General features: G+C 42.2%; 2 protein-coding genes across 3 annotated transcripts; one reads left to right on the top strand and one right to left on the bottom strand.

Annotated features, from left to right (window-relative positions):
* The first annotated feature begins 3,900 nt into the window (after positions 1-3,900).
* slc45a1 (solute carrier family 45 member 1) lies at positions 3,901-11,618 on the top strand. 2 transcript variants are annotated; one of them, XM_035942857.2, is made up of 10 exons: positions 3,901-4,093; positions 4,724-5,164; positions 5,281-5,373; positions 5,746-5,970; positions 6,103-6,995; positions 7,088-7,241; positions 7,364-7,540; positions 7,641-7,846; positions 9,382-9,607; positions 10,868-11,618. In XM_035942857.2, exons 2-10 carry the CDS (start codon positions 4,744-4,746, stop codon positions 10,894-10,896), a joined length of 2,424 nt encoding a protein of 807 aa, XP_035798750.2. In that variant the 5' UTR covers positions 3,901-4,093; positions 4,724-4,743; the 3' UTR covers positions 10,897-11,618. The 2 variants fall into 2 exon arrangements, with proteins under 2 accessions (XP_035798750.2, XP_035798749.2); XM_035942856.2 differs by having other exon boundaries at positions 9,382-11,618.
* Positions 11,619-11,938: 320 nt separating this feature from the next.
* On the bottom strand, positions 11,939-14,605 carry si:ch211-222l21.1 (prothymosin alpha). Its single transcript, XM_023298115.3, has 5 exons — positions 14,424-14,605; positions 13,717-13,788; positions 13,224-13,287; positions 12,922-12,995; positions 11,939-12,831 (listed from the first exon to the last, which is right to left on the bottom strand). The coding sequence occupies exons 1-5, from the start codon at positions 14,472-14,474 to the stop codon at positions 12,760-12,762; spliced, it is 333 nt and encodes a 110-aa protein (XP_023153883.1). The 5' UTR covers positions 14,475-14,605; the 3' UTR covers positions 11,939-12,759.
* Between the last annotated feature and the right edge of the window lie 218 nt (positions 14,606-14,823).

Genomic DNA, 14,823 nt, shown 5'->3' with positions numbered 1-14,823 from the left:
GATACGCCCACTGAGCGCTGACGACCAATCAGGTTCTGCTGGTGCTGGACGCTCAGCCAATCACCGGGCGCATTAACACAAGGAGGCGTGACTTAGTAGTGCCAGCTTTCAGCACGTGCATTTATCCCTGCTATCAGCCCAAATTTGTTTTATTTGTCTGTATATTGTAGTATTTTCTTAAGATAATTGACATCTTACACTCCATGTTAAATTTAGATGAGCAATTTTACTTTAAACCCCAATTTGTGCTTGAATTTTTGAAAATACACAGTTTTTCATAATGCAGGTTGCATAAGGTGTAGTATAGGTGAGCTCAAAGGTAGCAGTATTTATTGCATGGCCTTTGTTTGCTCTCCTCTGTTAACTAGCTAGATGTACATTTTATAGCTTTTAGTGTGTCCCGGTTATCTGTTTCATATTGATCCCTAAAGAAACCATGTCCTGATTTGACATTACTCTGTTGGGTAACCAGAGGTAGTAAAAAAAAAAAAAAAATCAATCTTTGTACATACAACATAAACACATCATGCAAATAGTCTTCTTTTCTGACTTGGAGAAAACATTTGAAATCACATTTCTTTTGCTGTGGTATTGAAAGAGTTCAGATAAGGTAAATGTGCACGTTGGTTGATCCACACCCTGGTCAAGTGAGACTTTTAAGGACAATGATCATGTAGTGTGACAAGTACAAAGACACTCCTTTAACCAGTGACTGGGTCAATATATAATTGAGGGACTTTTGAAGTCCATGGGATATATCTTGCATACATTTTTATTAAAGTTAAAAAAAAGTTTCTATGTTCATTATGATCATGTTTTTCCAAATTCCATAATTATTTATTGTGGAAACAATCACTTATTAATATAAAATGACTGGATATCACTAAAATGTCAACTAAATAACCGTCCAAATTTCATAACAACCACCTTCTAATTAGCTAAACAATAATACAATTAGCTTATTCAAAAATTGTTTTGATTGTGTTCTTTTTATGCAGTTGAGATAATCGTGACATATATTTCTTTTTTGGCAGCATATCAAATTTTATGTGGAAAATACCAAATTGTATCTGTGTCTGAGAAATCACTTTCAACTAAGTTCCCCATTACAAAAACACCTCTCAAGGAAGTGTGTTGATTCCAGATCACATGACCTGTTCCACATGATGTCATTTCCTGCTGAAGAAAAGACGGAAAAGACTCCAAGGCTTTCTGAGTTATTTAATATAAAGTAGTGTGTGAGTCAAGAGTGGATTTATGGCATGTCAACAGGTTTACTACAATATCTTTATAAGTAACTTTCAATATGATACCAGTCAACTATGTTACAAAAAGTCCCACAATTATATATTGACCCGACTGTAAAAGGCCACTTGAAAATGCAGTTTTATTTAAATGGCGTGATGCAACACATGACAAAACAAACAACAGGCTGCTGGTATGTTGGATGCCAGCATGTCAGTTAGAGCCATTACCAGACACTTAAATGTCCACAATGCCATCATTTTTACTGTGAGCTCTGAATAAACTGTGAGGAAGAATTGGAAAATCTTACACAAAATGTCATGGACAGCCTTGTTGAGTCTAACCATAACCTGCAAACGTGTGACACATTACTGACTTGTGATCTCTGGTTTTTGACGACACTCTGGATCTGCTCATTATCATTTTTAATATAGTGTATTTGAAGCCCATTCAGTGGAAGAGATGGAGCAAAAAATGCTTATCCCCCTATGTTAAAAAGAATAGTAAGAATTTAGTAAAATATTACATATTGCCTAAATATTCTTGTTCAGTATATATTTATTATTATGGTTATATTTTGCAGTGGTGTTGAACTGGACTGCTACTAATGTTTTCACGCCACATTTACACCGAAGGAGGTGGAGGAATTAATTACAAAAACACACTTAATTCTGTGCAGTACAGCAGCACCACTAGCTATAAGTTGAATAAACAGAGTGAAAAATACAGCATTATGCAAAAAGTAAAGGATTAACTTCAGCAGTAATGAAGTTAAGTGCAGTATTTTATTATGAATATCTTATTGGTGGTCATTCTAATGAAGACTACTGATTCCCCTATGGAATGGATACAATTTAATTTTTAAAAATTAAATGCTGCATTTATATTCTTGTCCCGTAAATTGAGCTTCTAATGGAGTCCGCTTATCTGTTTTAGTCTACATTTTAAAAAAAGTTTTCAATGTCGTTCCTTTAGCCAAAACAGAAATAATTTTATAGAAAAAAACTGATAACCTCATGCTTCAGTGACAATGAAATTAAGACTCCATGCCTTAGGGGTTGTTTCACCTCTTCTGTATGAAGGTGGACAACCTGCAGGCCAGATTATCTCACTACAAGTCAATTAGTCATAATGAGCTGCTACCAGAGGTGGCCCTAAAACCACTTCAGGATTTCTGTGGGGACCGTCACTATCACACTGCCATTTCAAATAGCAGATGCTGGCTGGCATTGGACACCGTACGAGGTGTTAAAAAAAGCAGCTTGACAGCATTAATTCAAGCAGAGACTGACATTTTTCATATCTGAAAAAAAAGCTCATTTAAGACTCCTCTGTTAGTGCTGACAATCATCATTTCTTAATGAGCAGGCACAAATGAATTATGTACAGCAGAGCAATTGATCTTTTTCACAGCACACATTTTGCCATGACATGACAGGAAAAGCACAGGTAAAAGAGATTAAATAAACAACTGCACCCTTTTTAGGCCAACTGTGGTTCCAGGCTCCTGCTGGGTCACTGTCATGGCTTCACTGGGAAACATAATGGAAATGGGTCGTTAACAAAATGTGTTTCACCTGATGTTTTTCTTTTCTGCTGCCCCCCTGTGAGAGGTGCTCTGACTCACTGCTAATCAGAACCTAATTGTGCACACCTGCTTTCACCATAAATGAGCAAAAGCTCTGCACAGTCATCACAGGCAGAAACTCAAAAATATAGTTAGAAACTTGAAAAACAGTTGTGTTTGTGTGTTCTTCCAGGACTTAGTGCAACTTTGTTGTCCAAAAAAGTTGCATCAATTGAACATCCAAGAATTATTCAATTATTTGGTTCATTGTTTCAGATAAAAAGCAGCCACAATATAGCAGAAATAAAATGCACAGCCGAATCAACATTGGTGTCAGGAACCAGTCACATAAATATGGGAAGAAAATCACGCAGAAAAGTATTGCAATTTATTTGACCCATTTACATCCAGTTTGAGTGTAATTATTATTTGAATGTCTAGCAGGTGGTAAAAATATCAATCATTTAAACGTTATTTGCATTCACCTTTTGTGCTTTAAGCAGCTTGAAGTGCCTCATAGATAACTGACAAACCAGTGATAGAATGGGATTAGTGTAAAACAAAGCTATATTAAAAGGGAATGAATGGACAAAAAGTAAATAAATGCAATGAAAGAACAAAGCATAAAAATGCTATAAATTAAACAAAATAGATTAAAAACTAAATTCTAAAAATCTAACGTGTTTGTCATGTTTATTATAATTTTTATATTTATATTATACGTATATTATATTTATATTGTTGCTATTATTGTTGTTGTTATTATTCTATTTTTATTATTATTGTTATTATTTTTATTATTATCATGATTATGAACAATACGCTCTTTTAAAAAAAGATGTTATTTTCCTGTGACACACAGTGGATCAGAAATAATTTTAAAAACACAAATGATATATAAATTGGTAAATAATAATAATAATAATAATAATCCATCAAAGTGGCCAGATACAGTAAATGTGTATGTATCTGTGTGTAGTGTAGTGGAGGATGTCCTGCGTGTGAACAGACAGATGTGGACTCGGTGCTGATGTTGCAGGGAGGGGCGTGACGTCACGGGAGAGACCGGGAGGAAGAGGCGAAGGGGGAGAGGATGAGAGGGGGAAGGAGAAGGGACGGAGGAGAGAGCTGGGGGGATGACTGCATCAAAGGAAAACAAGAAAAAAAAAACCAAACCCAGTCATGACTCCTGTAATGCATACTAGTTTTTTTATACATCATAATGCTCGCTCTGTTTACCTACACAGTATGCCGCAATAAATGACGAGTCGCCCCGAGAAGGTAATTATCATCTCCATTTGCACGCCTTTTTCATCTTCTTACACAGTTAAGTCGATTATCTGCTTCTCACCTTTACAACCTAATGTCAAGTCGAGGAAAATATCGACGATAATTTGCCCAAAAAAAAGCGAGTAAAGAATCTAAGGCGGCTACGTGGCTACATAGGATCTATATTTGTCTCGTTTAAACGTGCGCGATAATGGTGCGTTTTCCTTGTAACCGTGTCGACAGCCTTCGTTATAACCCGCGGCGGCTCCATTGTGTCCGATTTGAGCTTCCTGCATGAAAAATTAAAATGGAAACAGGCGTCATGAGAGCGGTGCCGCATAGTACACTGCTGTAGTCAGCCACGCCGAGCACATGGGCTTTGCGCACAGCATGCGCACTGGTTGCAGTGCGTCGTGCCCCGTCGTCGTCTCTGCTGCTGCTGCTGTTGCTGCTGCTGCTGCTGCTCATGACTGCAGTGTCCTCTTGGTAGCACTACACAACCATTAGCAGCACCAAGTTACTCCACACGCACAGCATGCCACAGAGCTGATCTTGAATGACCTCTAATCTGAGCCACAACAAAGTTTCAATCATGTCAGAGTTTTAACTTGTCATTGTTTGCCACCCTTTTGTCTGCTGCAGTGTACGCTGGCTTGACAGAGATGTCATCTCCAGGCATGGGCACCCCCAGTGACCCCCTCTTGGCCAGTCCAGGAGGGAGGTTATCCACAGCTCAGGAAGGCATCTGGAGGAGCTCACTCCCCAAAACTGCCAGCTTCCCAACGTCCACCACTCGGCACCTCAGTCACCGAGCAAACAACTTCCAAAGACAGCCAAAGCGCAGGAAGCTGATACGACCTTCACCGCCTCCGCCGCCCAACACGCCCTGTCCTCTGGACCAGCTGGACCTCAGTGAGCTTCCCCCGAGACGTACCTTCCAAGAGCTGCTCTTCAACGGCTGCATCCTGTTCGGTATTGAATTTAGCTACGCCATGGAAACTGCTTATGTGACTCCTGTGCTCCTGCAGATGGGCCTACCTGATCAGTTCTACAGCTTGGTGTGGTTTATTAGCCCCATTCTCGGTAAGTGAGCCGCAAAGGAAGATGTGACGCACCATAATGTGATTTTTAATAGCAGTTTTAAAGTGAAGTATGAGCTCTGTGGAGTCTTTACTCTGTCTTGTGTCTTTGGTTTGAAGGATTCCTCGTACAGCCTCTCATAGGAGCATGGAGTGATCGTTGCACATCCCGCTTTGGGCGAAGGAGACCGTTTATTTTTGCTTTGGCTATAGGTAAGAAACTCCACAAGAGTAATACAGTGATTTTGCATTGACTTTCATTAAGATGGAGTACTTGAAAGAGACAAGAAAGCAGCAGAAGCAGAACAAAATCTACACTTCTCATAATGCAACTCAGTCATTAGATCATATCACATTATAATCTCCAAGCCTACATTTTTGAATGTTTAGTTCCTGTTTTGTAGATGATACGACTTGACTAGTTTACTTAGACTTAACAAAACTTAGGAGCTGCAAAATACACAATACAACTGTTTAGCATGTCCTGCACCTGTAATGAAATCTGCATGATTTCTCCCAAGTAGCGAGATGTCTGTTGAACTCAAAGAACAGAAATTTTGCCTCCTCTGTTTCTCTGCTCTGTAGGGGCCTTGGTTGGCTTAACCCTGGTGCTGAATGGACGGGACATTGGAGGTGCCCTGGCTGACACAGCAGCGAATCACAAGTGGGGAATCGTCCTGACAGTGTGTGGTGTTGTTCTGATGGACTTCAGCGCTGATTCAGCCGACAACCCGAGCCATGCGTACATGATGGATGTGTGCAGCCCAGAGGACCAGGATCGGGGCCTGAACATCCACGCGTTACTAGCAGGTAGGAAAAGATTTAATTCTCACTTACGTTCGAGTAGCATAGAAGGTGGCAGCTATAGTCTTCCAAAATAATCACAGGACAACAGAGCAGAAATGAAGCTATTAACCTGTTGTGTTTCATTTTCCTGCACAGGACTGGGAGGCGGATTTGGTTACATTGTCGGTGGCATCAACTGGGACCAGACACAGTTTGGGAGGTCGATGGGAGGCCAGCTGCGGGTCATATACGTGTTTACGAGCATCACTTTGGTAATATCCACAGCCATGACTCTAATGAGTATCCCTGAACGGCCCTTACCAAAGAGCCAGCCAAACAAAAACGCCAGCAAAAACCATCTGAAAAGCCCCAGCCTCCCCCTTCCTCCCTCTCCTCCCGTCCCCCCTGGAGCGGCTCTGGGACTGGATGAGGAAGACGAGGAAGGTCTTTACAGTTACAATTTCTCAAAGCCATGCAATCCGGACCCCTTGGCCCATTCTTGCAGCGCCAGTGCACGTCTTTGCGCTGGCCTCACTAGCCCCATATCACCCCTGAGCCCCCTCACTCCAAAATATGGCAGCTTTATAAGCAGGGACAGCTCGCTCACTGGCATTAATGACTTTGCCTCCTCATTAGGAACCTCCTACATAGACAGTGTGCTCATAGACTGCTATACAGGTCAGCAGACTCCACAGGCCCTGGCCCCCAGCTCCAGCACTGTGCCCCTGCCACCAGGGGACTCCCCACCTCCTGAGGAGTCCACACAGGGCCCAGGCAGCAGTCCTGCAGTGCAGACCCAGGCTGATGTGGAGCCTCGTCCGTCTGGGGATGCTCAGAACGCAGAAGAGACTCAGCCTGAGGGAGATGCACAATCTCATGGGGCATCTCAGGTCACAGCTGGTGCTCCGCCTGGTGCAGGGTCACATCGGGGCTCCACAGCAGGCATCCTGAAGCGACCTCAGAGTCTTGCACTGATGGAGGAGCCCATGGCAACCCAGATTGTTGGGCTGGAGAATGGACGCAGAAGGACTGTGACTTTCAGCCAGCAGGTCAGGCACATGTTTTAAAAAAGATATATTCTGTCTGGTGAATAGCTGTCATGGCATTTTTTTTAAACATGTTGCTTCTCCTTGCGGTGTAGGTTGCAAACATTTTGCTGAATGGAGTGCGCTATGAAAGTGATCTAAGTGAGAATGTGGAGACAGGAGAATCGCAAATGTCAATGAAGTTGCTGTGTATAGCCATCTACAGGATGCCTCCCTCTCTGCGAAGTTTATGCACTAATCATTTTCTGGGTGAGAAAAATTTGTGTTACACTTTTTTTTTTCTTAAAACCCTGCTACATTTTGAAATCTGTGTGTTTTATGTTTAATTAGAACCACATGAGCTATATTTTTTGGTTCTCTCTGTGATGTAGGCTGGCTGTCCTTTGAAGGGATGCTGCTCTTTTACACTGACTTCATGGGGGAGGTTGTGTTTGAAGGAGACCCCAAAGCACCCCACGACTCCGAGGCTTACCAGCGCTATAATGCTGGTGTCAGCATGGGCTGCTGGGGCATGTGCATCTATGCATTCAGTGCTGCTTTCTACTCAGGTAAGCATCCTGTAAGTGATGTTAATGCAAAGTCATTTCCTACCCTGGTTGCAGTCATTTGTCTTACATTTGTTCTCTGTTTATCTCCCACAACCCTTAGCCATATTAGAGAAACTGGAGGAGCGTTTCTCTCTTCGCACTCTATATTTTTTTGCCTACCTGGCATTTGGTTTGGGCACCGGCCTGGCAACGCTATCCACCAACCTCTACGTGGTACTTTCTCTCTGTGTCACCTACGGGGTGCTCTTCTCCTCTCTATGTACGCTGCCTTACTCTCTGCTGTGTGAATACTACCAGAGCCCTCAGGTCAGTATCTAGAAACGTGCCACAGTTACTTAACCATTGTGTTGTCCTGTGGGTCAAAATTGACCCAGTTTAAAGTTTGAAAATGTGGGGAAAAAAAATATTTTCACAGTGAAACTTCTGATGTCTACATTTTCAACATTTTTTGGAAATCTTTGAACATTTTTGGGTGGAAAAAAAGAAATGTTAAAAATATTTCTTAAGAACATTCACATAAAAATCAACCAAAATCCAGTGACATTCGCTGGATTTTGGTTGATTTTTATGTGAATGTTCTTAAAGAAAATCTTAGAAGTTTTACTGATATATATGTAATCACTTTAGATATTTTTAGGATTTTTTGGAAGATTTTTACTATTTTTTTGAAAATATTTACAAGATTATTCTTGCCAAATTTGGGGGATTTTTTAAAAGTTAAACTTTTAAGGGAAACTTGTAAGTAATTGTTGGAATTTCCTTCTTGAAGGTTTTGCAAGTTTTTGGAAATTTGGGGAATTTTTTTGCTAATTTTTTGGATTTTTTTCAGACAGGAAACAATATTTTTTGGTACCCGTAAATGAGGACAACAGGGGGGTTAATGTGCAGTTGCTTGATGTTGTTTTTCAACTTAAAGGAGCAGTTCAACATTTGGGAAATAAGAAGATAAACAGTCATGTCCTGTATGATAGGTGTGAAGCCACAGCCAGCTTTTGAGGGTACTTTAAAAACCTCAGCCTCACCCACAAACAATGGGCTTAACTCCCATTTTAAGGCATAACTGTATACTAAAAAGCCTACAAAAAGTCAAGTGTCTGACGTAATCAAAGAAAGACGGGAAAGGAAAGCTTTGATGTGGCATGCTGTAGCTCCAGGACAATGTGTCCGTCTACACAGCACAGGTGGCAGAAGCAGCCAAATGTGGCTTTGATGTTGTCCCATGAACCTGACTGACCCAACCTGCACTATCTGACTTCTGTTTCCGACACTGAAATCCTGATACTGAGTGATGATGAAGTCCTGCATGCTGTTGAGGCTTAAGATGTGCCCTTCCTTGAACATTGTGAACTAAGGGCACTGAAGTTAAAAGAGACTATGTTGAAAAATAATGCAAGAACAGTCTTTTTCCTGTAGTGCTTTCTGGTGAGGCGTGGAACTTTTTTAAGTACCTTTGTAGCTTAGCACAATCCCTGAAAAAACAGGGGCTGTAAAAGCTGCTAATTAGCACCTCTAAAGCTCACAAATTATCAAGTTATATCTCATTTTTTAACACTGAGATGAAACGATAACGCTATTTTTTTGAGCTCCAGATCTGCCAGCAGCCAGATTTTGATACATTCGGATAGTGCCGAATTGCTGTTTCTCTGTTTACAGTCTAAATGCAATGCAAAGTGAAGCAAATCAGATGCAGGCTGTAGCTTCACGTTCAGTGTGGAGACATGATAAGAAGGCAAACAAGCTCATTTCCCAAAATGTCAAACTCCTCTCTCAGAGCTGTGATGTCTTGCAGTGGCAGCACTTTGATCGATGGCACAGCTAAATTATTCGTGTGTGTCTTTCAGTTCTGTGGCTCATCAGAGGAAGGGACCAGACGAGGGATGGGGGTGGACATCTCTCTGCTCAGCTGCCAGTACTTCCTGGCTCAGATCCTGGTCTCTGTGGCGATGGGTCCTCTGACCTCGCTGGTGGGTGGGGCCCAGGGAGTGATGTACTTTGCAAGCCTGATGTCATTCGTGGGCTGCCTGTACTCCTCTCTCTGCGTGGTGTACCAGCTGCCCCCCCCTGAGGGTGAGCCCCCCGAAAGCGAGACCCAGCCACTATTGGTGCACATTTAGAAAAGCCTCTTGATTTACTTTTACCTCTCACACACACACACACACACACACACACACACACACACACACACACACACACACTCACTCACTCACTCACTCATCGGCACACGCTCTCACACCGTCGCTTGGTGTCTGAGTGTGTTGACCTTCACAGCACTGATAGTGACAAACACACTGCACATCCTGCCGCACACTGTACAGCACAGTTTCAGATATTGTTTTACACTAATCGGCACTGCTCGTCTCAGAGCTAGACAGACAGACAGACAGACATTTGGCCACAGCTCTAATACGTGTATACATGACCAGTGTGTTCATACAGTGTGTGTGCCCATGCATTTTTTCCTAACTTTTGCAAACGAATGTGTGACCTTTTTCGAACGCATGTGTGTGTGTGTGATTGCGAGAGACTGCGAGTGACTTCTCCGAGTATAGACAAGCTCTTGTGTCTGATTCTTTGCTGTTAAAACGCTTGCATCATATTTTTCTTGCTTGTTTGTTGGTGTTTAGGATAGAAATGTTGATCACTACGTGCTGGCTAACCACAGCTTTCCCCCCTTTTTTTCCTTTTATCAGTTGTCTAACGTCTGCATGAGCTGCAATATAATCTCTCAAAGCCTTGTGTTAATGTTTTGTTTTTTGGTCATACGGCTGAGGGAATGTCTACCTGCCTGTTTCTCTGAGTTAGCGTACTAGCATCACAGCCTAGGCAGGAGTTTCTGACTAAACAAATGTGCTGCCAGTGACCGTTCACACTCACTGTTAATTCCTTCTTCATTAATTCAAGAGCTCTTTTAGCATAATTTAGCAAACACATACTTAATATTCACATGAATCTGCACAACGCTTAATCATGGTCTTGAAGGGCTTCACATTGTTCACATTTTAACGGAAAAATACAAACAACTCTTTCCACGCAGTCCAGTCTGCTATCCCCATATTTCACAGTTTGGTGCTGGGCGACTCTTAATCAGGTCCCAAATGTGAGTACAATGTCAACTAAGTACTTAATCATCATAGAGCCATGACTAACAGGATGACATATATGTATATATACGCACACATTTACACAAACTTTCACAAACACAGAGAAATGTGTGCTGGTGGCAAATTGTGTCTGGGCCCTCACCAAGCCATGGACAGCCCTGTGAGCTGTCACCCTGCTCCCTGGCCATGCCAATGTAATAATGACAGTGATTCTTGTCATTATCAGGAAGAGGAGAAGTTGAAACTGGGGTGTGAATCAGCATTCAATCGGAAACCGAACAAAACAGAAGAACAGCAATCAGAGAGAGAGAAGACTCATGTGAACTATGGGTAACCCTGAAGGTGGACACCATTAAAAAAACAAAGACTGCGGGGGTTTCACAGAGCCAGCAGCAAGTGCTTATTGTCATCTTTAGGGCGCATGCTTAAAGTAGTAGGCTTCTGCTCCTCCACACTCGGCCCATCAACTCAGTGTAGTGATGACCTTAAGTTTATTAGCCAAGTTTATTAGCTGGAGGTTTTGAACTTTATCCCCTTTTCATCCGAAAGACGCCATCCTCCATCAGCAAAATGGTACATATAATTTATTTTTTACATCTGCTGTGCCAAGGCAAGTAGGACGCTCTATCTGTTCAGCCTCGACACAGGCACCAAGCCTGATTCCAGGGCTTTAACAAGAGGTAACTTTTGGTAACTAAAGCCTTTCATTGTGATGGTTTCATTGACTGGGCACCCAAACGTTCTGGTGCTTCAGCAGAATGTCAATAATTGCCTATTACAGACTGACTGGATGCACGCCATGCTAATGTTTCTGAGGAAACAGTTACTGTATGGATCATGCTGTTGCAGCTTGCTTGAGAAAGAAATAAAACACAGTTTTTGTTATATGGTACCACCTATTGCTCAATATTAGCAGTGTTACTGTAAAAGCTACTTTTATTCAGGGTTCAGTTAAAACTAAAATGATCATTTTGCCATGTATGACTCCTGTGTCAGTTATTGTCATTTTCTCACTGAGTGCCAGTTGTTCCCTCTGTTGACTGGAGCAGTAATGATCTGAAATCTTCAAGTACTCCACAAGGGGGAGCCAAGATACACAAAACAGCGATTCATTGACTCTGTGCACCCTTTTCCATTACCAAGAGAGTGAAATTATTCCTGCTCCTTCCTGCATCTAAGCCAGCCATTTTCCATGTTAAGGAAAATTGGGTCAAGTGACATCACCCACATACAAAACCATGGTTTTTAAAGAGCATGGATGATCCGTTGACAGGTAGCATACACACAGAGCAGACACTTAAGTAAAAAGACAATTTATTTGTTAATCAGAATATACAAAGCAGTGGCTGAAGTAACCGAATGTCATTCTGGTTCTGAAAAAGGCAGTCTTGTACACAAAACTGGGCTACCCAACCATAACATAAAACTCGTTGAAAATGTAAGAAAAACAAAAGTATAAATGGTACAAACTTGCGTGGAATGCATACAGAACAAATGACCAAAGCCTTAAGATTTAAGAGGGGTTAATTAACATTGCAAAATCCTGCCTCCACAGAACGAGGTCAAACAATCTTACCATGGAGGTGCACAACAGAGCCCCTTTATTCATTTGCACCATCTGTTAACAGGGCAGCCAAGGATTAAGTAGCAGCTCAACACAAAAAATTACGCCTCAACTAATAATGCTAACAACTGTCATTTATCCCCCACTTAAAACTTATCTTTGGTCCTTTAAGTGTGTCTGAGAGGTCAACATGAGCCTTGGAGGTGAGCAGCTGCCTGTATGTATGAATCATCTGGTCAGCACTGACATAATAGAGATTGTGCTTCTAAAATACCGATACAAAACCTCAGGAAATGAAAAAACTGATCTCACGGTGTGGCCCAATTTGTACAAGTAGAAAAAAAGCTCATTTTAAAGACCAATAAATAACATTTCATTTAAAAAAAAAAGGATGCAGGGCCACTATGTTTCAAGACTCCAGTGCAATGTGGTAACATGGGAGCAAACAAAAAAAATTGAAATCTCTCTCAAAGATACAGAAAGCACAAGCTCTACAGCACAATGTTGACCAGGCTGGTAAGACAGTGCTGCAAACAGGTTAGCAGGGCAGGGAACTAAGCCTCCACTTCTGCCTCTTTTGAATCTCCATTCTCCTCTGTCTTCTGCTTTTTTGTCTCCACCTTTTCCTTTAAAAAATAAAAACAATCATTACCAAATTATCCTACAAACATTAAATATGAGGAATTAAAATTGCACACTTCTGCATGACAACCCACCTCCTCCTCTTCAGCTGCACGCTTCGCAGGCTGTGCATCGGTCTCCTCAGCAGGGGGCGCCTCCTCTGCTTTCCCTATAAGGACAGTTTGCCACTTCAGAAATTACAGCCTTTACTTTCAGGGTATTTAAATCTCGGTTTACTTGCAGTAGGTCAACAGCAAAACAAATTTGAATTCAAAGCCACGCAAAAGGACCATTTACGAGAAATCAGAAGAAACAAAGCCATCTATGGGTGTTTTAAACAATTTCTTTTCTAGTCCTTTTCTGAAAACACTATAATAGTGCCATATTTTAAACATACCATCTCCATTCTTGTGCTCCTCCTCTGTGGTTTCTTTCACTTTGTCACTGTGATCAGCACCATTCTGGATTAAAAAAAAAGAAGGGAAACATCAGTTCAGTAAGACATGTCATGAGTGAGCCTTAATTATGTGAACAACAATGTAGGATTACAAAACAAAACACAGAATCCCAAGCATATTTTAAATAATCCTCCCAGAGACTTGCATGTACAGACTCCTCTGGGGACACTTTAAATATACCAATGTGTCTGGAGTTCTTATTACCTCCCCAGAGGATTAGCCACCAAGCTCTGGGAAACCTCAAGACTAGAGAAACCAATGGAAACGTCCGAAGGCTCACTAGCTAGCATCTGTGCCATTTCACAACCCAAACAAAGCACAGTGTGGAGGAGCAGCTGAACAGGAGGGGGAGGCGGGTGCAGCGACACCTGCATGATGAGGGGCGCTAAGACAAAAGGCCATGAGGCTGGTTTCTCGGTCTGCCCAACTCACAGTGCCATTGGCAGGTGCGTCCCCGTTGTCGGTCTTCTCCTCCACTTCTGCTTCTTTCTTCTCCTTCAGCTCCTACAAAATAAAAGCCTCCAAATCAACGTTCTTCAAAGAGTTCATTCTCAAGTGCCGCGCGCGCGTTGTCACCTTATCTGGTTTTAGTTAAAAGCAAGGGTTAAAAAAAAGCACATCTATAATAGGGTGTAATTCGATGAAGACCACGTTAGAAAGGCTAGGTGGGGATGTTTTAGCGTTTTCACCAAGTGCCGCGCATAACGCAGTGTTAACGTGCCGAGGCTTCCCGCCCACAGCAGCAGCTCTGCTCCACCAGCTGAACCGCTAGTGCCGCTTTGTCTGCTCAGCGAGACGCTTTTTAGCTAACCACATCACACACGTTTCAGTATACAGACACAACAATTAGCTGTCGACGCTGGAAAAATTACAAACAATTCACCCAGGCGGGGTATTACTGTCGGGAAGTAACATTTCAAGAGAAGTCGTTTCGGTAATTCACATCCCCCCCCCCGCCCCCCCGTTAGTTGCTGTTTCAACTTACGCGAAGTAAATTTGACGACAACGTTCGCTGGAAACGTCGAACATTCTAGTATCGTTCAACAGCAGCTAGCTAAACCAAACGTTAACAGAAATACAACTTAGAAAAGTTCCCGAAATCTTTTAACACGACGAGACAAAAACTGAATGAAACGCACCTTGGCTGTAACCTCTGCAGTTGCGGTTGTGTCAACAGCTGTATCGGCCATGGTTAATTTAGTGAATTAATTTAGATATTTATGTTCCTGTTCGGAAAAACACTTTTTTTCTTGTCTCTGCCTTCGTGCAGTTAGTCCAAAGACGCTGAGAGAGAAATGATGTCTGCCCTTCTCCGCTTTTCTCTCCAGCTCGTTGAAAATCCACTCTCGTTGGATACAGCGGCCCCAACTCGCACATGATTGGGCGATGTCGACCACCGGAGTTTTTCATTGGACGAATAACTTGTCAATTCCAACGAGACGTCCCGCCTCCCGACCACCTCTTCTCCGATTGGTCAGCTTTTTTAAAGCGCTGCACTATGATACACGGCTCCTTTTTTTCTTACTACACATCAGTGTG

Source organism: Amphiprion ocellaris, chromosome 5 (assembly GCF_022539595.1).
Source record: "Amphiprion ocellaris isolate individual 3 ecotype Okinawa chromosome 5, ASM2253959v1, whole genome shotgun sequence".
NCBI classification, from domain to species: domain Eukaryota; kingdom Metazoa; phylum Chordata; class Actinopteri; family Pomacentridae; genus Amphiprion; species Amphiprion ocellaris.
The sequence above is the reverse complement of the archived record's forward strand: the minus strand, read 5'-3'. Positions and strand labels throughout refer to the sequence as shown.

Coding starts and splice junctions, on each gene's coding strand:
- slc45a1 (XM_035942856.2), top strand. CDS start 4,744: ATGTCATCTCCAGGCATGGGCACCCCCAGTGACCCCCTCTTGGCCAGT. Junction 5,374..5,745: donor TATTTTTGCTTTGGCTATAG/GTAAGAAACTCC, acceptor TCTGCTCTGTAG/GGGCCTTGGTTGGCTTAACC. Junction 6,996..7,087: donor CTGTGACTTTCAGCCAGCAG/GTCAGGCACATG, acceptor CTTGCGGTGTAG/GTTGCAAACATTTTGCTGAA.
- si:ch211-222l21.1 (XM_023298115.3), bottom strand. CDS start 14,474: ATGGCCGATACAGCTGTTGACACAACCGCAACTGCAGAGGTTACAGCC. Junction 13,789..14,423: donor CTGCAGAGGTTACAGCCAAG/GTGCGTTTCATT, acceptor TTTATTTTGTAG/GAGCTGAAGGAGAAGAAAGA. Junction 12,832..12,921: donor GTGCAGCTGAAGAGGAGGAG/GTGGGTTGTCAT, acceptor TATTTTTTAAAG/GAAAAGGTGGAGACAAAAAA.